The sequence below is a fragment of the Delphinus delphis genome, chromosome 11 (genome assembly GCF_949987515.2).
Source record: "Delphinus delphis chromosome 11, mDelDel1.2, whole genome shotgun sequence".
NCBI classification, from domain to species: domain Eukaryota; kingdom Metazoa; phylum Chordata; class Mammalia; order Artiodactyla; family Delphinidae; genus Delphinus; species Delphinus delphis.
This window is the reverse complement of record NC_082693.1, coordinates 98,721,236-98,747,492: the sequence shown is the minus strand read 5'-3', so window position 1 is coordinate 98,747,492 and position 26,257 is coordinate 98,721,236. Positions and strand designations below refer to the sequence as shown.

Here is a 26,257-nt window from a genome sequence, read left to right as displayed (position 1 = left end):
ATACATATGTTCCCATATCTCTTCCCTCTTGCGTCTCCCTCCCTCCCACCCTCCCTATCCCACCCCTCCAGGCGGTCACAAAGCACCGAGCTGATATCCCTGTGCTATGCGGCTGCTTCCCACTAGCTATCTACCTTACGTTTGGTAGTGTATATATGTCCATGCCTCTCTCTCGCTTTGTCACAGCTCACCCTTCCCCCTCCCCATATCCTCAAGTCCGTTCTCCAGTAGGTCTGTGTCTTTATTCCTGCGTGCCCATCATCGGATGAATGGATAAAGAAGATGTGGCACATATATACAATGGAATATTACTCAGCTATAAAAAGAAACGAAATTGAGCTATATGTAATGAGGTGGATAGACCTAGAGTCTGTCATACAGAGTGAAGTAAGTCAGAAAGAGAAAGACAAATACCGTGTGCTAACACATATATATGGAATTTAAGGGAAAAAAATGTCATGCAGAACCTAGGGGTAAGACAGGGAGAGTGTCTTTGAGACCAAAAAAATGTGAGGTGACACTTTCCCTCCCCTTCCCCTCACGCCTGCAAGTAGCAGGGCCTTCTGGAGGCCCCTAGACCTGTGCCCCTGCAGGGCCTGGGCCTGGAAGCTGGTGTTGGCTGGTGGCAGCAGCTTTGAGCCACCAGTGGGATCAGGGGCTGTGGTAGGCAAGCCCTGGGTGTGGCCATGGGTGTGCAACCTGGACAGTCATACAGGGCCTCACACTTAGAAGGGCCCCGTGCTTGGTGGAAAGCTCAGCTGTTGCCATCTTGAAATCTTTAACAGTTTTTGAACAACGTCCCCACATGTTCATTTTTCACAGGGCGCTGAAAATCATGTAGTCAGTCCTCTGACAGGCAGTCCATTAACAAGTGCATCTTTTCTGAATTCCCCACTGCTCACCACCTCCACCACCACTAACCCTAAACTGAGTCAGGACCAGCTCACTTGCATACCGAGTGTTCTTCCAGAAGTCAGGCCTGTCCCTTTGATTTCCCTGGACCCCGCTTAATTGGCCTGTCTCCTTGCATTCCTGCCCACCTACAGTCTATCTCCCACACAACAGAAGGATGCTTCCCAACTGGAAATCAGATCAGGGCCCTTCCCTGCTCAAAACCCTCCAAAGACTTCCCAACCCACTTGAGATAAAATTCAAATGTATGATCGTGGGCTCTGAGGCTAAGCTTGCTCTGGTCATCAGCCATCTCTCCAACGGCATCTTCTACCACTTTCTCTCCTCTCTGCTCACTCCAGCCCCACTACTAACCTTCTCTCTCGTTCCTGCCTCCACACATTTGAACGTACAGTTCTCTGTGCTAGCTATCCCGCTCCCTAGCTCTTTGTGAGCCTTGCTCCCTCATTTCTTGCTGATCTGCTGGCTCAGATGGTGCCTCTTCCAAGAGGCCTTCCTTGACTCCCCTATCTCATCCTCATTTCTTATCTCTTAACCTGCCTTATTTTTCTTCATATCACTTATCACACTCAAAATTATACATGTTATATCATGCCTGGGTTATTTTTGATTGCCTCTCACCCCCATTATAATGGAAGCTCCTTGAGAACTGGGCCTGGGGCTGATGCCTAGAAAAATGTCTGGTATGTAGTAGGTGCTTGAGAAACATGTGTGAAATGACTAATGCTAAATGAATGAACGGGGAATGAAAGGAAAAAAAATCAGAGATAATAAGGGATAATCAGGGATAATAAGAAAACAAATAATTAGGTGATAGACCTAAATCCAACTATATCAATAATTACATGAAATAGTGACAGTAATTACATTAAATGTTGATGGTCTAAGTACTCAATTAAAAGGCAGAGACTGACTGAGTGGATAAAAGAGTAAAACTCTATTAAATGTTGCCTATAAAAGACCACTTTAAACATAAAGACATAAATAAGTTGAAAGTAAATGAATGAAAAAACATATGTCCATAGACAGTAAGCATAAGAAGGCTAGTGTGGCTATTTTATTTTACTTCATTCCCCCCCCAGTTTTATTGAGATATAATTGACACATAGTGTGGCTATTTTAATACCAGGTAAAGGAAACTTCAAAACAAAGATTACCACCAGAGATAAAGACATCTCATAATGATACTAGGGGCAATTCATCAGGAAGATATAACCACAAATGTGTGTCTACCTAATAAACAGAGTCCCAAAATACCACAGGCAAAAACTGACAGAATTAAAGAATGAAATAGGCAATTCCACAGTTATAGTAGGAGAGATTAACGTCTTCTCTCAGCAATTGATAGAACAACTAGACAAAAATGCAGAAAGACATAGATCTAAGCAACACTACCACCCCTCTTGACCTACCTGCCATCTACAGAACACTCCACCCAACAACAGAATACACATTCTTTTTTTTTCTTTTTCTTTTTTTTTTCACATTCTTTTAAAGTTTCATGTAACATACATTCAGACCACACGATGGGCTTTCAAACAAGTCTCAATACATTCAAAGGGATAAAAGTCATACAGATTGTATTCTCTGACCATAACAAAATTAAATTAGAAATCAGTAACTGTGAATATTTTCACAGAAACTCCAAATAGCTGGAAATTCACAGGTCAAACCAAAACAGGGGAAATTAAAAATATTTATAATTGAATGATAATAAAATATGGTAAGTATGTTGGATGCAGTGTTTGGCGGGAAACTGACAGCACTAAATGCTTCTATTAGAAAAGAAGATCTAAAATCAATGGCACAGGGTTTCACCCTAAGAAAGTAGAAAGACATATACACACTGCTATATATAAAATAGATAACTAATAAGGACCTACTGTACAGCACAGGGAACTCTACTCAGTACTCTGTAATGACGTACATGGGAAAAGAATCTAAAAAAGAGTGGATATATGTATAACTGCTTCACTTTGCTGTACAGCAGAAAATAACAAAACATTGTAAAGCAACTATACTCCAATAATAATTTTTTTTTTAAAAAGGAAAACTAAGAAACCCAGTGAGCAGTCCCCCTCTCCCTCTACTCAGGGAGCCCACTGACGAAAGCTCTCACTTTCCACCGCTTTGTAATGAGTTTTCCCGGGTGTGGGGGGGCGGGCTCCTGCTAGGGGTCTCCTTGGAGGGTCAGCAGACTGCGCCACAGGAACCCCACTAACAACCCTGACCCGAGGCCTACCCAGGTGTGGGCACGGGCCAGCCGCCCGCAGCCCCTACCCCCAAGCCCGCGCCCCGTGACCCCGCGGCCCGCGCCCCCGTGGCCGTTGGTCCGCGGCCTCCGCAGCGCCTCCCACTTTCCGCTCCCATGCGGCCGGGACCCGTGCTCCTCCTACTGGGCCTGGGCCTGAGCCTGAGCGGTGGCCCTGGCCGCCGCCCGCCGACCCCGGCTCCTCGCGGGGCCAGCGCCACCGTCCCTAGGGTGCCCGGCTCGCCGTCCGGCGACCTACTCGGCCGGGAGCCCGCCTCGGCCCGCCGCGCCCCGCCCGAGGCCCGGGTCCGCGTCCCGGCGCGGACCCAGGCGGCCGTGCTGCGCTCGGTCAGGGGCGCCCGGGGCCTCGGGGTGCGCGGCGTCGGCGGTGGCGGCGTCGGCGTTGGCGGCGGCCGCGCCCGCTTCAGCCTACGGCCCCGCGCGGCCCCGGGCGGCGGCGTCATCCTGAGCGGCGGCCGCGACCTCTGTCTGCGGACCGGGCGGCTCACAGGCCCGGCGCCGCGCTGCCTCCGCACGCACGTCCTGCTGCGCGCCCGCCGCGCTGCCGCCGCCGCCGCCGCCGCGCCCGCCCACGTGGACCTGCAGCTGTCGGCGCCCGGCGGCCGGCTCTCCCTGCGCTGGCTCGCCCGCCTGCCGCGCTCCCTCGGGCGTCTGGAGTGGACCTTCCGCCTCGGGCTGCTCGGGCCCACGGTCCCCACGGCCGCCGCTGCCGCCGCCCGCGTGTCGCCCCGCTCGGCGGTGTCGCCCCTTTCGGCTCTGCCCCGCGGCCCACGCTCCTACGCGGGCTTAGTGGCCAGAACCAAGTGTCCCACGGACGGGCCCACGCCTGTCGTCTTAGAGGCTGTCAACCCCAACACTTCCGAAGCCTTGGAGTCCTCGGTGTCCCGTCAGGGGGTCTGTGTGTTGGATCTGGTGAGGATCGAAAGGAATGACGATTCTCCCCTGCAGCTGACCCGGAAGATGGAAGTCACCATCAATGCCACGGTTAAGGCCCACTGCCCAAACCAAAGGTTCTTTGGTCAGTATTGGAAACTCTATTCCGTGGCCTCTGTATCTGACAAGCCGGACTGGACTAAACCTTTGCAAAACCCACCTTTCAAGTCAGAGAACACTCCATCAAGTATACGTATCTCCACGCATTCTTTATCTTGGGGGGTGTATCTGCTTAATTTCTCCGTGTACATCGTCACATATGATCCAACGATACCTCTGAAGAAAGACTCAGATTCCATCTATATCATCATTGTTAAAAGTCCCCTGCAGGCGGTTATTCCTGGGGATACCAACATCACAGTTAATTTCACAGATGGACTGACTCTGAATGGAAATATGTCCTCTGATCCAGAGGCAGGAAACCCTTTAGAGGGACTTCATTTTTTTTGGTACTGTACCACAGACCCAAGAAACTACGATGGACATGAAATTACAGTGAGGAGCAAGGAAGTCTGTCTCCCAGAGCAGGTTGATCTCAGGTGGACGTGGGCCTCCGGTCCTATACTCACACTTTTGCCAGAAACACTTCACGGCGGCCGTGTGTATTTTTTCAGACTGGTGGTCCAGAAGAACGACAGAACAGCATTTGCTGATAGGACAGTGCATGTGCTCCAAGGACCAGCACCTGTAGCAAGCATTTCATGTATTGAAAATTGTGATACAGTTTTGATTATATCAGAGAGATTTTCTTTGTCTCTAGAATGCCCACGTTGTAAAGCAGGCCGTGATGTCTATCAATGGTCCATTCTGTCGTCTTCAGGTGGGAAGATGCCATTTGATTGGACGGGGCAAACAACAACAGGGCGGAACGGTGCATATTTGTCTGTAAAAGCTTTCGCTTTTCGGCGTTTCGTTGAAGATAAGTTTTGGATTTCTCTCAATCTAGCAACCTGGGGTGGATCGAACTTGGTCTTACAGCATCCCTTCGTTATTCACCACGTCCCTGAAACCACAGAATGCAAAATTGATCCAGCTGAAGGAATTGCCTTCATTACTAAATTTGTTGTCCATTGTAGTAGTTTCAAGGATAAGAACATCGTTCCTACGTATAAAATAATAGTTCCTGATGTGCGTGGTTTTGGTGAAATCAGTTCTTTAAAAGAGAATAAGTTTGGGTCCATCCTCTATTGGGGGAAGAATTGCACAGCGCCCCCTTCCTTTCTCCCTGTTGGTGTGTTGGCCAATCATTACGCCTTGAAGATATATGCCCAGGCATATAATACCTCTCTGGGAGCTTTTTCTCAGGTGACTTTGTACGCCACTGTACAGGCTCCCACTGACATAAACTCATCAAGGACTGTGCTGCAGGAGTTATTCAGTTCCACTGTGGGACCAGATTCATCACTGTCTACTTTGCTTCAACAGCAGGAGTTTTTACCTGCAGGTTATTTAATGTATATTGTAGCTTCTGTCTTGAATAGCATGAAAACCGACTCACATCTGCAAGCTGACCAAATTGGACTCCGAGAACACCTTTTCAATCAGTCTTTCATTCTTCCTGTAAACACTTTGGCGGAAATTAGCCAGGTGGTCATGACTGTTACTAAATTAACGCAGAAAACCTCGGAGTTCTCCTCGCTTGCTCAGAAACTGGCCACGGTGAGGATTTGGCAAGCAAGCCGAGCCCTCCAAGAGTGTCACCAGAGGGATAAGCACATTTCTTCTGAGCAGATAGAAAGTGTAAGCACCGGAATATTAACAAGTTTGTCTAATATCCTGAAACTGATGGTTCGTCATGAAGTGGTCGAAGAGCCTTTCCATGTCGTTGAATCTCTAGCAGAGACAGTACTGGCTGTAAAAGTGCCGGAGGATAAGACCACTGCGATGAGGACGTCCAACTTTAACATGTATGTCAAGAAAACGGAGAAGTGGAATGTTACCAAGTTTTTCAGCACTGAGAAACACTGTCGAAATTGTTTTTATCCAACCCTGAACGTGAGCAGCGTTCCTAGTCTGCCTGCCAACGCTCCAATCTCTACAATGTTTTGTGAGTTTGCAGATGACCCTTTCCCTTGGCTAAATTATGGGGAAAACATTTTGACCGAGGTGGTTGGATTCCGAATGACAGGAACCGAGGCCACCGGTGACGTGATTGAGATCACACCTGATGTAGTGGAAGTGTACCTCGTCAGAAAAAACTTGAGCTTTGGGACTTTTAATCTCACGGTGGGCCCCAGCAAGGAGTCTCCTAAAGCAAATGAGTCATTGAGAAAGACGACGGGGGCATTTAGCTTTGAAGTGGACAGCAGAGCAGGGAAGGAGGTGCTGATCCACATTGTGACGGAAGTGGCCGTGTTGTTCACGGTGTTGGTGTATGCTGGCCGTCAGATCACACCCACCGCTTTGATCGCCACCTACCTCGTGCCCCATCGCATCCCCCCAGTTGCCCAAGACAGTGACCTGTTTGACCCTGACTGTACAGTGACGGAGGCCCGCGTGGTTTGCCTTCCCCCATCCCTGTTGCGGGTCATAGCTCAGCGAACCAGCTCCTCTGAGCCTACCGTCGCTGTGGTTCTGCAGGCCCCTCATTTTGTCCTAAAGCCCAATGACAAGTTAGTGAGAATTTCTGTTTTCAGCACTCAATGCTTGGACATGTATGGGATCCAGAGCGATTGGAGAGAAGACACCTGCGTTGTCGGAGAGAAGACCACCTGGCAGAAAGTGCACTGTATCTGCAAGAACCCAGGGCGGGCCAGGCGGCAGCTGGACGCAATGAAACTAGCCAACCTCCACCTGCGTACCCGCTATTTGACGGCCAAGGTGATCGTGGTCCCTAACCCCGTGGATCTGCGATTAGAGGTCCTCAAGAGCGTTACCCAAAACCCCGTGACCCTCTTCACTGTACTTTTCATTATGCTCTTGTACATAGTCCTAGGGTTCTGGGCCTTGCACAGAGATGAAATGGACAAGTGTCTTAGGGAGCAAGTGGTAGTTCTACTCGATAACGATCCTTATGATAATGTATGTTACCTAGTCACTGTTTTTACAGGAAGCCGTTGTGGGTCTGGGACCAGGGCCAATGTCTTTGTCCAACTGCAGGGAACAGAGAGTAGCAGCGATGTGCATTGTTTAAACCATCCACAGTTTGCAGCCCTCTACCGAGGAAGCGTCAGCACTTTCCTCCTAACGACGAAAAATGACTTGGGGGACATCCGTTCCATCCGCGTGTGGCACAACAACGAGGGCAGGTCCCCTAGTTGGTACTTAAGTAGAATCAAAGTGGAGAATCTGTTCAGCAGACACATCTGGCTGTTCATGTGCCGGGAATGGCTTTCTATTGACACCTCTTTGGACAGAACCTTTCAAGTAACCCCCCCAGATAAGTCTCTCAACAGAATGGATTTTTTCCTTACAGATTTAAGTTATAGGCTGGGGAGAAGCCACATGTGGTTCTCTGTTTTTTCTGGTGTCATTGCTACACGGTTCAGTAGGCTCCAGAGACTGTCCTGTTGCTTAGCCATGTTGCTGTCCTCCCTTCTGTGTAATATTATGTTCTTTAATCTAAATAAAGAAAAAGAAGCGGAGTCACAAGAGGGGAAGTACCTCAGGTCGATGGTGATCGGGATGGAAAGTGTCTTAATTACCATCCCTGTGCAACTAATGATCACGTCTTTGTTCATCTATTCCCAGAGGAGACCTCAGGTGACCCTAGGGGAGGTCGCTCCTCGGAAGCATCCGTGGACACCAGCAGCAAGTGAACACTGGCAAGAACGATTAGCAAAGTGGCACACTCGTGAAACTGGCAACGCACGCTCCCGGGAGCCTGAAAAGCTTCCGCCTACTAGAGGAAGTCCTGGACTTCCCGAGGCTTCCGTCAAGACCACCTCTAAAAGACAGCCCCAGCCCGAGCGAGCAGAAAGCAAGGTCTCCCGCACCCAAAGAAAAAATAAAAACGCCAATAACCCAAACGTTGAAGACAATCAAAGTGTTCCTCCTGGAGAGCACCCTCGCCAGCCCGGTGCTACACCCCTCAAAGAGAAGACCAGGATTGTTCTGCCGTGGTATTGCGTTTATGTCGCATGGCTCTTGGTTTTTGTCACTTGTAGCATATCCTCATTCTTTATTGTATTTTATGGACTGACTTACGGCTACGAAAAGTCAATAGAATGGCTGTTTGCATCATTTTGTTGCTTCTTGCAGTCAGTTTTTCTGGTGCAACCATCTAAAATTATGGTCGTGTCAGGCTACAGAACAAGTAAGCCCAAGTATTGTGAGAACCTTCTGTGGGTTGGCAACTTTCGCTACAGTGAGATCGTGCTGCAGAGCATCACGCAGAACCCAGAGGAAATGCGCAGGCGCCAGCAGCACGTCGTCCAGCTCCGAAGCTCGAGGATGTACCAGCCCCTCACTGAAGACGACATCACAATCTTCAAAAGAAAGAAGAGGATTAAGAGAAGAGCTTTCCTGTTCCTGAGCTACATCCTCACTCACTTCATGTTTCTGGCCCTCCTGCTGAGCCTGGTCACCCTCCTACGCCACACCGATGGCTTTTACTATAATCGGTTTATTCGTGACCAGTTCTCTGTGGATCTGGCGTCGGTGACCAAGCTGGAAGACATCTTTCGGTGGCTGAACAGCGTGCTGTTGCCTCTGCTCCACAACGACCTGCGTCCCACCTTTCTCCCTGAAAGCTCCTCTAAAATCCTCGGCCTGCCACGGATGAGGCAGGTGAGGGCGCAACCTGGAGAGAAAACCTGTCTGCCTGCCAAACACTTCACACAGGACAGCCTCAAAAGAGAGATTCACTGTCACCCCGAATACGGCACTGACCCAGAAGACACAGAAAGCTACTCCGGGTTGTGGAATAGAGTTAGTAAGCGGGCTGTAGACAAGACTACGAAAGGATTTACTTACAAGCCTGGAGAAAAGAGGTGGGTGTACTATTCCTATGGGCTGTTGCATACTTACGGGTCAGGAGGGTACGCGTTCTATTTTTTTCCGGAAGAGCAGCAGTTTAATTCCACACGGAGGCTCAGCGAACTCCAGGGAAGCCGTTGGCTGGATGAAAAGACATGGGCTGTGATCTTGGAACTAACAACTTTTAATCCAGACACCACTCTCTTCTGCAGCATCTCAGTCATCTTTGAGGTCTCTCGGGTAGGAGTTGTGAACGCTAGCCTGTCTGCGCACTCCTTCTCGCTTGCCGATTTCAACAGAAAAACTTCCGCAGAAATCTACTTGTACGTGGCCATCCTCATTTTCTTTTTTGCCTACGTTGTCGACGAGGTCTACATCATCACACAAGAAAGGTCCGCCTACGTGAAAAGTGTATATAATTTGCTCAACTTTTCCTTAAAATGCATCTTTACCGTGTTGATCGTGCTCTTTTTCAGGAAACACTTCTTGGCTGTCAGTATAATTCGGTTTTACCTGTCGAACTCTGAGGATTTCATTCCCTTTCATGCAGTGTCTCAAGTAGATCACGCCATGAGGGTGATGTTGGGTTTCCTGTTGTTTCTGACAATCCTGAAGTCCCTCAGGTATTCCAGGTTCTTTTACAACGTGCGTCTTGCACAGAGGACCATCCAGACTGCCCTTCCCGGCATCTGCCACATGGCACTAGTGGTGTCCGTGTATTTCTTTGTCTACATGACTTTTGGTTACCTAGTATTCGGGCAGCACGAATGGAACTACAGTGATACGATTCACGCCACACAGACAGTACTCTCCTACTGCATTTCAGCTTTTCAGAACACGGAATTTTCCAGTAACCGGGTTCTCGGGGTCCTGTTTCTCTCATCTTTTCTGCTGGTGACGATCTGCATATTGATCAACTTATTTCAGGCGGTGATTTTGTCTGCCTACGGGGAAATGAAGCAGCCCGTGTATGAGGAGCCCTCAGAAGAAGCGGAAGCAATGACCTACCTGTGTCACAGACTAAGAACTGCATTTGGCTTTCTGTCCTTCAAATCCAAGGCGGAAGACCAACCCAAGTTCTTTGCCAACATGATGTACGGGCGGCCAGAGAAGAGCGACAGCCGGTACCTGGGGCTGAAGACCAGAAACATTAATGGGAAGAAAACGGTGTATCTCGTTGTGTGATCCATGACCGTTTCAAGGTCCACAGGCCGGCTTCTCTCAAATGCTCACTTTCTGGGATTAAGGAACGTTTAGTGGCTCAGTTGTGCTTTCTCCCCGTGTCCTTCACAATGCACACACCCTACGTCTGGAAGTATCCGCCATCTTGGCCTCCCCTTCGGAACTTGAGGATGTCAGAGTGCAGTGCAGCCTCTACAGAGAGAGGAGGAGGACAGCCTGCGAGTCCCGGGTTGATCTCCCTGTGGCTGGGAAGCTGGTGTCTTTGGTACCTGCTGCAGTTTAGAAGGTTAGAGACCCAGATCTGGGGTAGGGAACTCAAAGGCCCCCTCAGCCTCACCCCACCTTGCCGGAAGCAGCAGGAAAATCCTGCTGCTTCTGTGCCCCCCTCCCCGGGGCTGGGAGGCCAGCACTCGCGCTTCAGTGCCTCAGCCCCGCTGGCTGTTCCCTTTGCACACACGGCTGCAGGGCCTCCCCCACCCTCCCAGCTCCGCCGCCCACACTGCCAGCTGGGCCAGGGCCTTGTGACGAGTCTCAGGAGTTGCCCTCGTGCCTGGGAATGCAGGGATGTGGACCTGGGGGTCAGAGGTCTGAAGCTTCCCATCTACTTAAGGCCACTGCAAGTGAAAGATGTAAAGTGTCATAACGTTTTCTGGCCATGAGACGTGACTTTTATTAAACAGCAAGAAGGTGTGTGGGGGTGTGGGTTCACACTGAAAGAGAGTAAATGTTCTATATAATGTATATAGCAATACATACATCCCGAATTTGAGCTTTGGGTTATTGATGGCCTGGTGGATTGTTCAGAAAACATTGTTTAAGAAAAATAGGCTAGCAGCTGTTGGATTTTCACTCCGACACATGCTCATTTATGTAGACGCCACTTTAAGCTTGGTCAGAATTAAATGTGAGCTTTCTTCTGTGAGACCTGCAGTGATTCCTGTGAGGGGGTGTGTACACCGATGGCTCCTGCCCTCAAAGTCGAGGGCCAGCAAAGGGGGACAACAGGCAGGCGGGCAGCTGCTGTGTCCCAGGGGTCTGTTACTCACTTGGCGCCCCGTAGTCCTGTGCTGCACGGGCATGGGCATGGTACCCTGCACCTTGGCAGGTACGGGCATGCACACACGCACGTGTGCATGCGTTCCATCGTTTCCTCCCCAGGGGAGGCCTGAGAACCTGGGGTGGGGGGTGGCCTTCTCTGCCAGCTGAGATAATGAAGAGGTTTTGTGACTCACCCAAGACCACCCACACGGTTAGGGTCAGAAGGTCAGTTCTGGGTTTTCTAACTGCCCTGGTGGGACGTCTCAGGTTTGGCTGGGCTCTGGCCACCGGTTCCAAGTGAAGTGCACGTTCATGGTTAGCACCTCTCATTACCACCTGACTTTTGAACAGGTTGGGAAGGCGTAAGCATGGGGGCCAAATGTTTACTTTTTCCTGCGGTCTGGTCAGGTGCAGTCACCCATGGGACGCAGAACGGGGGAGTGTAAGCCCCAGGTGATGTGCAGGCGACATGGGGCAGGCCTCGCCCTAGAGGCTTCAAAGACCTAGGCAGACAAGGCAGACTCGGGTGCTCTGTGGCTGGATACACCCAGACATTCTTCCCAAATTTAGGATCAGCTGAAGTCTCTACCCCTGTGGTGCTGTGGGAGGCCGAGGGTTACACTAATTGGCCTCGCTTCCCTGGAAGAAAGCCCCCAGGCCCACATAGCATCTCATGATTGGGAGCTGTGAATGACAGGGTCATAAAGGCAGGGCCCAAGTGGGCCATCCAGGAACAAGGCGGGGGTGGGGGGGTGGGGTGGGCTGATTGATGACCAGGGACAGCAGCTGCAGGCCCCTCAAAGGAGACAAGACTGTCACCTTGTGGCTACAGTGAGAAGTCTAGCAGAGTCACAGGGCTGTTTCCACGCATACTGGGAGAGAGGGGAGTGCCAGGGGCCTTCTAATGATAGAGCAATGACAAGTATTTACATAGTTTAGAAATATTAGAGATGCCAATTATAACATTGTCAGTGTGAAAATTAATAAAGGGACACCTCACTAAAATGGAGTCGGGAGGCCAGAAGTGGGGGCTCTCATGCACGTACCACTCAGGCCAACACAGATCCCAACGGGAAGAGAGGTACCATTCCTCTCCGGCAGGAAGCGATGCTACTTTACTAGGCAGCAGGAGGAAGGAAGGTTTTCTCCTCGCCTGGCGACAGCCCAGCCAATAAGAGAGTGTCACAACTCACACTAGATTTCCTACTCCCAGTTTCCTCCAATGGACAGTTTGTTTATAAAAGCCCCGCCCAACTTCCCTTTCTCTATAAAAACAGTTCCCTCTCCTTTGCTTTACCAGACTTACGCGTCCCAAATTGCAGTTCTTTGCTGCTCCCGAATAAACCCATCTTGCTGGTAAAAATAACCGCTGGTGAAAACAAAACTGGCTGTCTTATTGTTTTAGGTTAACATCAGGAAAACAAAGTAACGAGACAATCAAAATTTAGAAGGTCATTTTCACAGGACATGGCAACAATTTCTAAAGGAGTCTTTTAAGACGTCTTTGTTCCCATCAGTTTCCAGGGATAGGGTAGGCATGTTCCAGAACAAGTTGGAAACAGTTATGAATACCCTCCCAAGTCTGTATTGCACAGGAAAACAAGATAAATGTTCTTGGATTTGTTCTCCATGTAGCCCCTTATTAACTCAGAGTAGTAGAACAAGTTTTAGATGCAGAGAGACGGCTCCATCTGAAGCTCCACGTCCTTCATCTACCTCAAACCCTTGTACCAATTATGAAGACTTGCATTTGTAAGGCCTGCTTCTGTATGTATATTATACTCTTAAATATTTACTTCAAAGCTATACACCGTTAAAGGCATTTTGTCCATTGCAATAAATTCAGGTCTCTCCATGCATCCTCCCTCCACCACTCCACAGAGGGCCAGCCTTTCCCTTGAGCCAGAAGAAACCTCCAGTGTCTCTTGTCGTGGAAGACTTCATCTGGGTGCTGGTTACACTGCTGTACTTACTTTGTGAGAATTCATCTTGCCGCACACTTAGGAAGTATCTACTTTTCTGTATGTATGTTACGCTTTTAAGAGTTTACTTAAAAAACTAAGGCCTGCTTCTGGAATTTCATTAGCACTAAAATAAAAGTGCCAGACTTTGGACGTTAATTTTACTGGCAGAAATGGAGAAACGGATGAATAAGATTGGACTTAACAGTGAAATGAGGTATGTAAGGAATTAATCCTCCAGAGTTACCCCCTCCTTTCATTGCTGTTAGCAATGCTTTGCTTTAGATTCTAATCTGCATTCAATTCCTTATTTTTCAATTTTCAAATTTCCTTTCTCAGGCTTCACTTGAATATGCAATGTATAATACTTGTTTAGTGTCATGATTTTTAAAAAGCTTAATCGCTTAAGACAACATTTATACAAGGTCTTATAAGTCCTGCCACAACATCTAGGTAGCTATATTCCCTGGCAAGGCCACCCCTAACGTCGTGGGGTCCAGGCAGGATGACAAATATCTGCATGTCTAAATATTTAAAGGTTATAAAACAAGTTTACAAACCATTACATAAAATATGTTATAGCCACCTATCTTGACACCCACACTTTCATAAGGGCAAAATTAAAAATTATTTGTAATGCTATGGTTTTTATATAGATGAAAAATGGGCAGAATACCAAAGATAACTGAATTACTATTGTGTACCTCTGGGTGTTCTGTTGGTGGGCCACTGATCTTTGGATGAGTAAAAACACATACATAATCCATAAATTATTGTGTGTGTGTTCCATAAAGTTTATTTTTCTTGAATTCATTTCAGAAAAATCATCGTGTTGATAATTACAAAGATTTTCACATAACTGTGTTGTATTGACAATAGTGCCAAGTTAGACAAACTTTCCTGAGTCTTAATAGTTTGCAGATAGTTTTTAATGATTTCAGCTGGGAGAAACTTCACTCTGCTGAGGGAGTAGCAACTGGAACTGTCAATAAATTTCTGAAAGTTTTAGATTTAGAATTGAACCATGAGTATTGATATCATGTTTAAACACTGTAAGGAGGGTGCATATAAAAAGATCATATTATATTACCATTATATTAAACATCATTATATTCTCCTTTCGTTTCATCATATAAATGTCATCATTAATTCATTGTTATCATCATTTGTTGTAACACATCTAGATCCATCCAGGTTTTGTTTTTGGTTTTGGTTCTGTTTTTTTTTGCGGTACGCGGGCCTCTCCTGTTGTGGAGCACAGGCTCAGCGGCCATGGCTCACGGGCCTAGCCACTCCATGGCACGTGGGATCTTCCCGGACCGGGGCACGAACCCGTGTCCCCTGCATCGGCAGGCGGACTCTCAACCACTGCACCACCAGGGAAGCCCCATCCAGTATTTTTTAAGTTTTTCACCTTTGACTTTTTTCAGCACTGGGATTTTATAAAGAAAACGGAAAACTGCAGTGAGTTGCTCACTTTGTTTAAATCTCTGTCGGATAGAGACTATGAGGATCCACAATGGTCAGAAAACAGTCTCTATGGAAATTAGTTTTGGGGTTATTTGTGCACGACTCTTTTTCAGACTCCAGTAGATGTTACTGTTTCCTAGTTCTAACTTCCCAACGTTGTATTTGAATGTCATTTTAGTGGGTTTTTTTAAAAAAATGCACTTTATTTTTTACAGCAGTTTATGTTTACATCAAAATTGACAGGAAGTTGCAGAGATTTCCCATATACCTCTGCCCACACACAAGCATAGCCTCCCCATTGTCACCATCCCCTGCCAGAGTGGAAGATCTGTTATAACTGATGAACCCACACTGGCACACCATAATCAAAGTCCATAGTTTACATTAGGGTTCACTCAGCATTACACATTCTATGGGTTTGAATAAATGTATAATGACATATCCACCATTATACCACCATATAGAGTATTTTCACTGCCCTAAAAATCCTGTGTCCTCAACCTTTTCATCCCTCCCTCCCCCCAACCCCTGATCATTTTAGTATCTCCAATATTCTGCCTTTTCCAGACTGTCATAGAGTTGGAATCATACACTATGTAGCCTTTTCACATTGGATTCTTTCACTTAAGTCACATGCACCTACGTTCCCTCCATGTCTTTTCATGGCTTGATAGCTCATTTTAGTGCTGAGTAATATTCCATTGTCTGGATGGACCACAGTTTATTTATCCACTGACCTACTGAAAGACATGTTGGTTGCTTCCAAGTTTTGGCAATTATGAGTATGAATAAAGGTGTAATAACCACGTGTGCAGGTTTTTATATGGACATAATCTTTCGACTCCTTTGGGTAAATACCAAGGGGCATGATTGCCGGATCACATGGTAAGAGTATGTTTGTTTTGGTGAGAAACTTCCAAACTGTCTTTCAAAGTGGCTGCACCATTTTGCATCCCCACCAGCCACGAATGAGAGTTCCTGCTGCTCCACATCCTCGCCAGCATTTGCTGGTGTCAGTGTTCTGGATTTCGGCCATTCTAATAGGTGTGCAGTGGTATCTCATTGCTGTTTTAACTTGCATTTCCCTGATGACATAGGATGTGGAACATCTTTTCATATGCTTATTTGTCATCTGTGTATCTTCTTTGGTGAGGTGTCTGTTAAGGTCTTTGGCCCATTCTTTAATTGCGTTGTTTGTCTTATTACTGTTGAGTTTTAATAGTTCTTTGTACATTTTGGATAACAGTCCTTTGTCATATATACCTTTGGCAAATACTTTCTCTCATTCTGTGGCTTGTCTTTTCATTCTCTTGATTTAGTTCTTATTTCACATGCAGTTTCTTTTGGGAAACCATTTTTTTCTAAAGCTTTATTAGATATTTTTAATCCTTTTGGATTTTTTTGGTAAGTTTTTTCTTATATTAATAACTGTGGACAGCTCAAATCAAAATTAACTTTATTTTCTGACAAAGTCCATGATTTGCTCTTTGAATATCATTTCACTTTAACTCTTCCAGTGCAGCTCGTAACTTGTCTAAACTGTCTAATGGCTTTGACAGCATTCGTGGGTTAACCAGTCATGTATCTCAGAGTGGATTTAGGTCAAATTTTAAATGCTTTATCAAGTGGCCCATCTTTGGGCAGATCCAAAAATAAAAACCAACAGTATGTAATCTTTGAATTGATCCAAAGAGTGCCCTTGCTGTAAGCACAGCTGAGGTCACATGCTCTAGTAGCAAAATGTAAGGGCTCGCTAATTCTTGAGGCTCACGGCAGGAGCCGCTCTGGCTCAAGTCCAGAAATAATTCTTGTTGCCAGCATTACTAAGACACCTTATATAATCCTTATTTCTCGATTCCCCAAAGGAAGAAGTCCCAGACCTCAGGGCTGCTGGTTTCAGAATCATCCCCTAGCCCGGTAGAATGGTGCCTCGAATACACACGAGTAGAGGGGCCAGGAGTGGGGTGGGACGGCCACCGCAGGTCTAGGGAAGCCCTTGTCTGAGCTTCGGGACGGGGAGCTTGGGGTCCAGTGCAACTTTTGGTAGCTGATGTGGTTGGTGCCCCAAGGTGAAGACCTGGAAGTTGAAGGATGGTGGTCCCAGATGACGACGGGCATTGCAGGCCACTTAGGCCACTTCAAGGCTTTGGAGGGGTACAGTGACAAGTCCCGGCAGCACACAGCTTTTAAAGGTCGCAGGAAGCCACAGGGCTCATTTTGAACCCATTCTGTCTGTTGCCTTAGGGCACATAGTAATCACTGCCTGCGGCCCTGGCCCCAGGCCCCGGAGGCTTCCGTCCTAGTTGGGGGACGGGTAGCATAAGAACTAAGACCAGGGCATTTCGGTCCGAAGCGCGCGGTGAGAGAAACCACGTGGGGATGGAAATGCGGCTGGGGCCGGGTTATCTGTGGGTCGCGCACCGGCGGCACCGACTCTGTGGAGCCCGGTGGGAAACCCAGAAAGAAGCTGAGAGTCTTGGAGCAGCCAGGACATCAGGCCACGTCGGCGTGAGATATCCAGGTGCTGCCCAGCCGCTGCCAATCCCGAGAGATCGGGTACGGGAAGCCGCAGCTAGACGGAGGCCGAGGCGGAAGTCCGCCACGAGGCCCCGCCCCGCGACTCACCGCGCACGCGCCGTGGGCTCGGCGGCGTGGCGGCGCGGCGGCGGCGGCGGCGGCGACGGCGGTAGTGGTGAGTGGCGCGGCCTGGCGGCTTGACGGGGACGTGTGCGGCCGCGCCCGGGTCCCTCCCGGTGCGTCTCGTGCGTCCGGCTCGGCCTGGGCGCCTCCGCGGAGCCCTGCGGGGTTCCGAGCGGCCTCCCGCGGCGCTGGGGGCGGGCCGCGGAGCCTGCGCCCCGGCTCATCCCCGGTCCCGCCCGGACTGCGCGGCGCCGCGGAGCCTTCCGAGTGTACGTCGGCTGATTCGACATAACCAAGGGAAAATCAATGAACTTGGTGACAGGGCAGTAGAAATGACCCAAACTGAAACACAGAGAGAAAAGAGTAGAAAAAAACAAACCCAGAGCAAAGGGTCCAAGAACCGCGGGACAACATCAAAGTTTAACGTATTTGCGGTTGGAACCTCAGCGGGAGACAAGAAAGAATGGGGCAGAAGAAATATTTGAAGGGTAATGGTTAAGGATTTTCCAAAAGTAATGAAAGATACTAAACCACAGATCAAAATGCTTAAAGCAGCACAAGCAGGATAAATAGGTTTAAAAGGAAAAAAAAAAAAGTAGTTGTATAGTCAAACTGTCGAAAGCCAAAGGTGAACAGAAAATCTTCAGGGCAGCCAGAGGGCAATTCCATAGGTAGAGACGTTGGGGGAAACCCTCCAGGTGGCAGGAACAGCAGGAGCGAAGGCCGGGGCACAGGGGTGGGGTGTGTGTGTGTGTGTGTGTGTGAGAAAGTGCAGGACAGTGATGGAGCCACTTGAACTGCAGCCTGCTGTATGGAGGGGTGGGGGCTGGACGGCAGAGTCATTGGGAGATAAGTCCCAAGTTAAAGAGGCCTTAAATGCCGAGGAAGGGAATTTATTCTGTAGTCAGGTGGGGAGCCCCTTGGCTCTGAAGCACCACCCAGAGCCTTGAATTTTGTCATGCTTTTTTATGCATCTATTGAAATGATGGTGTGGTTTTTCTTCCTTTATTCAGTTACTCTCATGAGTTGGCATTCACTGGTTTTCGAATGTTGAGCCAACATTGCCTTCCTGGGTTGAATCCGCTCTGTCGTGACGCCCTAGGCTTCTTATGTATTATTGAATTCAGTTTGCTAATATTTTGCTGAAGATATTTGCTTGTGAAGGGTATTACTCTGTAGTTTTCCTGTAGTAGCCTTGTCTGATGAATGGTATCAGGGTAATACTGGCAGTTTTGGTGTCCATGTAATATAGGCCTCAAAATCACTTGGGAAGTGTTCCTTTCTCTGTATTCTGAAACAGTTTCTGTAGGTTGGTATTACTTCTTCCTTAAATGCTTGACAATTTGCTGGTAAAGACATCTGGGCATGAAGTTTTGCTGGTTTTCTGTTTCTTTTTGTTGTTGTTCTTTTTGTTTGTTTTTGTACTATTTCATTTTAAAGGAAAATTTTAAATTATGAATTCAGTTTTCTTAATAGATAAAGGACTATTCAGGTTTTCTATTTTGAGTCAGTTCTGATAAATGGTGTTTTTTCAAGAGATATGTCCATTTCATCTAAACTGTCAGATTTATTTGGTAGAAAAGGTCACTGCATTCCTTTATTATCCTTTTAATGTCTGTAGTCTTAGTGATGTCCCCTGTTTCATTCCTCATTGTGGTAATTTGTATCTTCTTCCTGTTTTTCTTGATCAGTCTAATTAGAGGTTGTCCACTTTATTGACATTTTGAAATGACCAGCATTGGTTTTATCGGTTTTTTTTCCCTATTGTTTGCCCATTTTCTGTTTCTTTGATTTGTGTTATTTATTATTTTCTTCTTTCTGTTTATGTTGAGTTTAATTTGCATTTTTCTAGCTTCTTAAGGTGGAAAGTTAGATGACTTACTTTAAACCCTCTTTTCCAATTTAAGCATTTAAAACAGTGAATGTCCCTGTGAACACTGCTTAAGCTGCATTCTATGTATTTTAGTTTTCATTTAGTTCAAAATATTTTCTAATTTCTCTTGTGATTTCTTCTTTGAATTATGGTTTATTTGGAAGTATATCATTTAATTTCCAAATATTTGGAGATTTTCCATGTATCTCTTTGTTACTGATTTTAATTATTATGGGGTTGGAGCATGTACTCTATGATTTCAGGCTTTTAAAGCTTGAGGCTCATTTTATGGCCCAGAATATAGTCTATCTTGGTGACTAGCTTAAGTGCGCTTGAAAAGAACGTGTGACCTTGAGCAGGTCTCGTCACTTACTCTGAACTTGAGGTGCCTTGTCTGTACGCTGCCCTTCTCACCTGTGGGTAAGAAGCAGGCAGTGGGGAGCTTTGAGATGTGGGTAGCTCTTGGTCCTGTAGGCGACATGCCCTGTCTTTTGACCTTGCAGATGGAGTGTGAGGCGGAGCGCCGCCCCTTGGGTGTGTTTGAGTGCCAGCTCTGTGCCTTAACTGCTCCGTATAGCTACGTGGGGCAGCAGCCCCCCGGCGCCCAGTCTGTCGCGTGAGTACCAGGGTCCCAGCACCCCAGGGAGCCCGCCCAGAGCTGGCTGGCCTAAGTCTGACACAGGGCTTGGGTGTTGTGTCTGGGGCCACCCGGCCCAGGCTCTGGGCACTTCAGGTGTGACCCAAGAAGGCATAGGGCAAGGTTCGACGCCATCCGGCTCTCCTAGAACCTCCAAGTCCCTACGTCCCTGCTCAGCCCAGAGTCCAGCACCTGCTCCGGCTGCGGGGTGGAAGCACCGTGGCTCAGGCTGAAACAGCTCAGCAGCTGGGAACGCAGGGAGCCGCAGAGGCCATCGCGTCTGGGGCTGGGCCTTGTCACTGGTCCCGCTGGTTCCTGCGATGACACCTTCTCAGCGGGAAGCTGCCCGCCTTGCGGCTCTTTGTACTGGTGGGAGTGAGCCCTGAGGACCAGCTTCCTGTGCACCTGCCCACGGATGGCCCAGAGTAGCGCCAGTGGGTCCCGGGGCTTGATTCTTGACCTTCAACTTGTCCTCCATCAGAGGCCACCTTGTGGGGATCTGGCCACTACATTACGTGGGACCGGGGGGGCCAGGCTGGAGGAACCTGGGGTGTCGCCTCGGATCCTATCCTGTCTGTCTCCTTTCTGATGTGCGCTGTGAGGCCAGAACCTTAGCCAGCGTAAAGCGCCCTGTTCTCCCTGTGTGGAAGCAGGCAGTTTGGGAGCGGGTGTCATCCCGGAGGTGAGGGGAGGGCTTGGAGAGCTCGCATGGAGGCCTTGTGCCCGCCCGCCGCCCTGCTGAGTCAGGCTGGGGTCTGGGGGCTGAGTTGCAGCAGCCCTTCTTGGGGCCGAGGAGGAGTGGTTCTTTCCCTGCGGTCGACACGGAGCCCGGAGCAGGTCTCATTTCATCCCAGCCGGGCGCCACTGCTCGCCTCTCTGCTACTACTTGGTGGCACTGGGGGCCACCCCTCCCCGCGATGAGCTCGCACGGCGAGCAGGCCCCGGGGAGGTCCGTGCAGCCGGCTACCTTTCGTCAGCAGAGGTTTGGGCCATTCTGCCCACCGGCACCACTTCCTGTCCCGCAGCCTCCTGGAGGAGAGCTACGTCATGAGGGACCCCTTCACCCCCAACAAGGACAGATTCCTGATCCTCGGCTCGAGATGCAGCGTATGCGGCAGGCTGGTGTGCGTGGGCCCGGTGGGTAAGCCACGTGCAGCCGGGGCCACTTTCCCTCTCTCCCCGTGGCTGGGACCTCACGTGAGTGACTGTGAGAGAGGTGACACGTGAGCCTTTCCCAGGGACTGTGTGAGCAGCAGCCTTTCCTGGCCTTGGTGGTCCTGGGAGCCCTCACAGTCACGCAGCTGGTCTGCTGCATTATGGGTGGGTCCCTGCAGCCAGCAGAGGGGTAGGGGACAGGCAAGCTGGGGTCAGTTAGAGGGTCTCATTGGGGTCTGAGGAAGAGGGATTCCCGGAGGCTCTGGGGGCGCTGCAGTGTGCATCCCTTGGCACTCAGGCTCCTCCGCCCCCCTCTTCTTTCAGGACTGCAGTTTCTTCTACTCCAAGAGATTTTGCCTCCCCTGTGTGCGGGAGAACATTGATGCTTTCCCTCAGGAAATTCAGCAAGACTTGGAGAAAAGGGAAGTCCCATCCAAGAGGCCTGCCAGCCAGCCTGGTTCTCGAACATGAGTCCAGTCGGGTACCAGGTCCGCAGCAGTGTGCTGCACGGGGCTCCTGGCCAGCGGGCTTCTGTGGCCTGGCTCGGAGATGGGGCCAAGCTGGGAGCCGCTGTCACCGACCTTGTTTCTGGGCCATCGGGAGCCGTGTCTGCAGCCAGAGGGAGCTGGGGTCCGCCTGCAGCAGCAACAGGGCCAGGAGCCACGCAGAGAGGGCGCCCAAAAGGCAGACCCCAGACCCCGGTGCTCCGAAGACCGCAGCACCCCCGCCCTCACGGCGCCCACCTTAGCAATTGGTGAGACACTGATTGTGGGCTCACGATGTGCCTGCCAGTTCTTAGAGGGCAGGAACTGCTCTGTCCGATTCTGTAGTTTCCGCAGGACCAGCGCACACTGCCTGGAGGGTGTTAGAAACGTGTTTGATGAGAGTATGAATAAAGGGCTTTTACTGACCGACGTTTGTGCTGGGTTTTGTCTTCTGGGGCCGCGTTGCCCCAGGTCCGCTCTGTCACTGGACTCTACAGGTAGAGGCCACGTCAGCTCTGGGGCTGGGGGACTGTTCTGGGTTAAGGGCAGACCCTACAGCTGAGGATCGGTTTTCTTCAGACCAAACAACACAGTTCATCTCATAGCATCACTGAAAACTCGCCAGGTAATTTTTAAAAATAGTTTATTTTTTAAAACCATTAAGGCAAAACTGTACCCTGAAATTAACTCTTTACATTCATCAGTCTTACAGTAGGACATTCCAAACATATAAGTTCCCGTAAATTCAGGATAGAAATCAATATATACGATCAGTTCCATCTCCTAAAGGGAAAATGAGTAAGACCCAAAATTAAACAAAAATTAAAGTTATTTTATAGCCATTTTCTAATTGCCTGGAACCACTGCCAGTAAAGTGACTAAGATTCCATTTGCTCTTCTCTGCACACCTCGGCTTCCTGCGGCCCCGGATTCCCCACCAATCACACCCAGAGCGTCTGGGCTGGAGAGAGGGCGTCAGAGCCTGCTCAGAAAAGATCTGCTTTGGAATCGCTCCTGTTTAGTATAAAACACAAAGGGTCTGTCAGCCCCTAAATACTTTGAGAGTATAAGGCACCCAAGAACAGTAACGATAAACACACACCAAGGACTCCAGCTCAGCCCTGGCTTTGGGAACCTGCACCACTCTGCCGTGCGTCTGGCAAAGGCTCCCCCTGGGTTTGGATGTGACGGCCCTGTGGGTCCCGGGGGCGGTACAGATCCCCATCAGGAAGAAATCTGCCAAGGTATGGAAAACATCGTGTGGGAGGCTCACGGGCTCTGTGGCTTCCGCTTTATTCTCCGGGTTGGGCTCTGGAGGCTGGCAGAGACCCAGCCGTTGCCAGTCACTGCCGTCAGCATCTTTCAAATTGCAAAGTTCTTTGGTAACAACCCACAGGTAGTAATTCCCTGAAGAACAGACAGCTACTTACTACACAGGAATAGTTCATGGTCTCCAGCGGGATCCTCCTGTGTGAAATCGGTGACTTCTGACCTGGGTCAGAGGCAGCCTTGCTGGTAGAAATGATAGAACAGACTCATTCGTGTGTGAGGAAGCATGAGGAAGGGAACAGGTTTACAGGGAAGTGAATTCCACATGGCTCAGGAGAGAAGGAGAGCTCTGATGTGTGTGCGTGCGTGCGTGCGGTTGTATTTCAGTTGTGATATTTCAGCTTCCTGTGTGTTTCCAACACGTCCGAGAGCCAGGCTAGTGAGAGTATACGAGTATACGTCAATTAACACTGATTGCAGAAGAATCCCAATGTTTGCTATTAGATGCGTGATTGTGAGTAAAATATTTACATTAGGATTTTTTAAAAAAAACCCTCAAATCACAGTATTTAAGATATAGCTATTAACATAGTTCTTTTTTTACCATACAGTGTAGAAAAAATAGTGATACTCAAACCCGAATACTGTAATTTTACCGAAAACTGCACTGAGTGGTATCCATCTCGTGTGAGGTACATTTTTTTTTAGGCCTGAAAAAAGGACCAGACCGCCTGTGCCTTTAAAAAGAGAAGACATTTGCCCAGTGAATGATTTGACCTTGAAAAGATGAGCCACTCACTTGTGTTCAGGGCCTGGAGACTCAGCGGCCCCCACCCCTTGTCGGGGGAGCCAGGGCTCACCTGGGGAGCTTGTCTGCACTCCGGCTGGCATGACGCTGTAATGTTCATCACTTAATGAATTTTAGGTGCTGAGGGTGACAGCGGGGGTGGTGGGGGGAGAGAAGGGCAAGAGAGGAGGAGGCTGGTGTATTACCTTCAGCGGGGGAAAAACATGGAAGCTTTTCACATTCCACCCAAACTAGCAAACACATTTTAAATGAAAAATACCTGACCCAGGTCTTAATTTGCTATTTGTGATGTAAAAAATTGCTGTTTCTTCGATTTTTTTCATGTAATGCATTTAACAGCCGCGGGGCCTGAGGTCCTTGATGTTTACCAGTTGCCGTAGCCAAGAGATGATGTTGACGTGGATGCAGTGTGGTCTTCTATGTGGCAAAGGATTCCAGAAGGATGTGACCGCATGTGTTCCCCCTGGACCACGGTACATGGCCCCCCTTTCTCAGGGGGGTGGAAGTAAACGGTTACACTTCTCTTATCTCAGACTGAAATTCTGAGAAGCAGATGGTCTGTCGAGAGCCCCCCTCTAGATCTGAGGAGTCCGGGTGCCTCGAGCCGGGAAAGGGCGTCTGGAAACGAGCCCTGGGCGGCGGCTTCTCACTCTCTGCCCTAACAAGCAGCCCCACCCGCAGCAGCCCGCTCTGCTGAGATAAGGTTAAGGACCTGCCACGTTCCACAGACACAGCATCGTGCAGAGCGTTACATAATTCTTTAAGTGAAAGTGTGGAGACGCGTTGTCTTAGTCTTTTCCTTGCAGAACTTCCACTATCACATTTCAGTTTGTCCCGTAGTTTCCACAGAAGTAGGACGGGCCTCCTGTGTTCTGAGTCCTTTGCTGTCTCTCCCGTGTGTTTCACGGGCTGAGGGTCCACGACCATTTTCCTGAATGGTATTAAAATGGCACCTAAAAATAGATACAAATCTCAGCAAAAACTTTTAGACCTCAACCTTTGGAGCCTAACCTTAGATCTTTCTGGGCAGAAGGTCCCTAGAGGAGAACACGCCACCGGAAAAGTCCTTGCACTGAGAAGGAGGAAAGCGCCCAGTTAGCGGGGGTGGGGACGCTGTCAGCAGTCACTGTCATGGCCCTTCGGCCCTTCGTTCGCTCCTCCCAGCCGAGCTGTCTGCAGAGCCTTCCTGCTGTGCCGCCTGGAAGTCACTGCTGTCAGGAAGGCGAGAGTCCCCTTAGCTGACAGCTCCATGCAAAGACTTGGTTGGTAAGAATCCACAATCCCGGGGGAGCCCCGTAAATCAGCTTGGGCCAACACTTAAGAGAAGCTGGGCCGCTTACAAGATGAGAAGAATAAATACAGACGGTCCGTCTCTGGAACCGTCCAGCGCCCGCACCACAAACGCCGTGGGAACAGTGAGTGTGGCGAAAATCCTCCCTGGACACTTTAATAATCGCTGAGCCCCCCGCTGGTGGCATCGGTCTTAGTTTGCAACTTCTATGGACAGTACAATTTCCTCGCATCTCCTGAGTCGACACCACTGTTGTGAACCTAAGAACAAGTGACCCCTCCAGGAACACGTGCAGCCCAGGCACCGGGCTAACCCACAGGGAGCGCCTCGCCGCAACCTTGCCCGTCTTAAATGCAGGGGCGGGAAGTGCGGGAAGCAGGCCACCCCTGGGGCTAACCCTGCACCGCCAGGCGGCCCTTCGTCCAAGCTGGTGTTTTCCACTTGAAGACGGGGCTGAGGATTGGAGGCGACGGCAGGAACTTGCATCGACAGCGCAGGCGGGGAGCCGTCAGCACCTGGCACAGTCTTCCTCGTGGGATCTGCGCTTTGAAAGGCCACACGGGTGGAAGAGGCACTTGAAGGTGGCTGGTTTTCCCCCGGTCCCTGGAAGCCCCCATAAAAGGCCATGCCGGTGATCAAGTTGGTCTTAGCTGGGAGCGCCGGACTCCCTGGTTTAAACAATGGACTTATATTTAAACAGGACTTTTTAAGACATTCCAGAGACAGGTGTGGTTATTGGGTCAAGACAAAAACAAAAAACCAAAAACCCTCCATCGTGCATCTGGCCACCAGGTGTCAAACGTGCCCAGTGTCACAGTGGCTTGAAAAGGAGTCAGGCACAGAGGGGCACAGGTGGGGCTGGGGCGTGGCGAGGCCTCGTCAAGCCACGGTGTGACTAAGGCTTGCACGGAGGCATCTCTCCACCCTCATCTGCCAGGATTTCCCCCATGAACAGGCTCACGCATGGCCAGCAGGCATAGCTCAAGAGGAGGCGGCCCTGGGTGAGCAGGTCACCCGGGCCCTCGGCAGTGAAAGGGTGGAGTCCTAACCACTGGACCACCAGGGAATTCCCAAGGCTCCCTTTAAACAATAAAATTCCTTTATAACTCCACAAAACCTTCCATTTCTCAGTGTGCACACAGCAAAGGTGAGCATCCAGCCTCTGAGCCCTAACGATAGATGGTCTGACTAGAGCTGCACCAAAAGGCCCAGTGTTACGTGGACCTTAATTTTAACAGTATCTTTTGATAGCTCTATTGAGGTAGCTGTCATGCTGTAGGTTTGGGAAAACAGTAGTTGCTCAATTAATAGTACTTATCACCATATATCAAACAAAGGATCTTACGTGGGCCTTGAGCTTCTGCTCAGATCTTAGGCTGCTGCCCTTTGCTGGAACGTCCACTGTCCTCAAGGT

General features: G+C 49.3%; 2 protein-coding genes across 2 annotated transcripts; both read left to right on the top strand.

The window, feature by feature from the left end:
- Positions 1 to 3,280: 3,280 nt before the first annotated feature.
- On the top strand, positions 3,281 to 11,119 carry PKDREJ (polycystin family receptor for egg jelly). The gene has a single exon (XM_060026005.1). The coding sequence runs from the start codon at positions 3,281 to 3,283 to the stop codon at positions 10,217 to 10,219; it is 6,939 nt and encodes a 2,312-aa protein (XP_059881988.1). The 3' UTR covers positions 10,220 to 11,119.
- A 174-nt stretch (positions 11,120 to 11,293) lies between these two features.
- On the top strand, positions 11,294 to 21,901 carry CDPF1 (cysteine rich DPF motif domain containing 1). The gene is made up of 5 exons (XM_069541240.1): positions 11,294 to 11,321; positions 17,235 to 17,377; positions 19,702 to 19,814; positions 20,861 to 21,032; positions 21,315 to 21,901. The coding sequence occupies exons 1-5, from the start codon at positions 11,294 to 11,296 to the stop codon at positions 21,459 to 21,461; spliced, it is 603 nt and encodes a 200-aa protein (XP_069397341.1). The 3' UTR covers positions 21,462 to 21,901.
- The last annotated feature ends 4,356 nt before the right edge of the window (positions 21,902 to 26,257 follow it).

What these genes read in the sequence shown, in the direction of transcription:
- CDPF1 (XM_069541240.1), top strand. Translation starts at nt 11,294, where the DNA reads ATGGGCATGGTACCCTGCACCTTGGCAG. An exon ending in CGGCGGCGACGGCGGTAGTG is followed by an intron (nt 17,378 to 19,701) that starts GTGAGTGGCGCG and finishes TTGACCTTGCAG; the next exon opens with ATGGAGTGTGAGGCGGAGCG. An exon ending in CCCCGTGGCTGGGACCTCAC is followed by an intron (nt 21,033 to 21,314) that starts GTGAGTGACTGT and finishes CTCTTCTTTCAG; the next exon opens with GACTGCAGTTTCTTCTACTC.
- PKDREJ (XM_060026005.1), top strand. Translation starts at nt 3,281, where the DNA reads ATGCGGCCGGGACCCGTGCTCCTCCTACTGGGCCTGGGCCTGAGCCTG.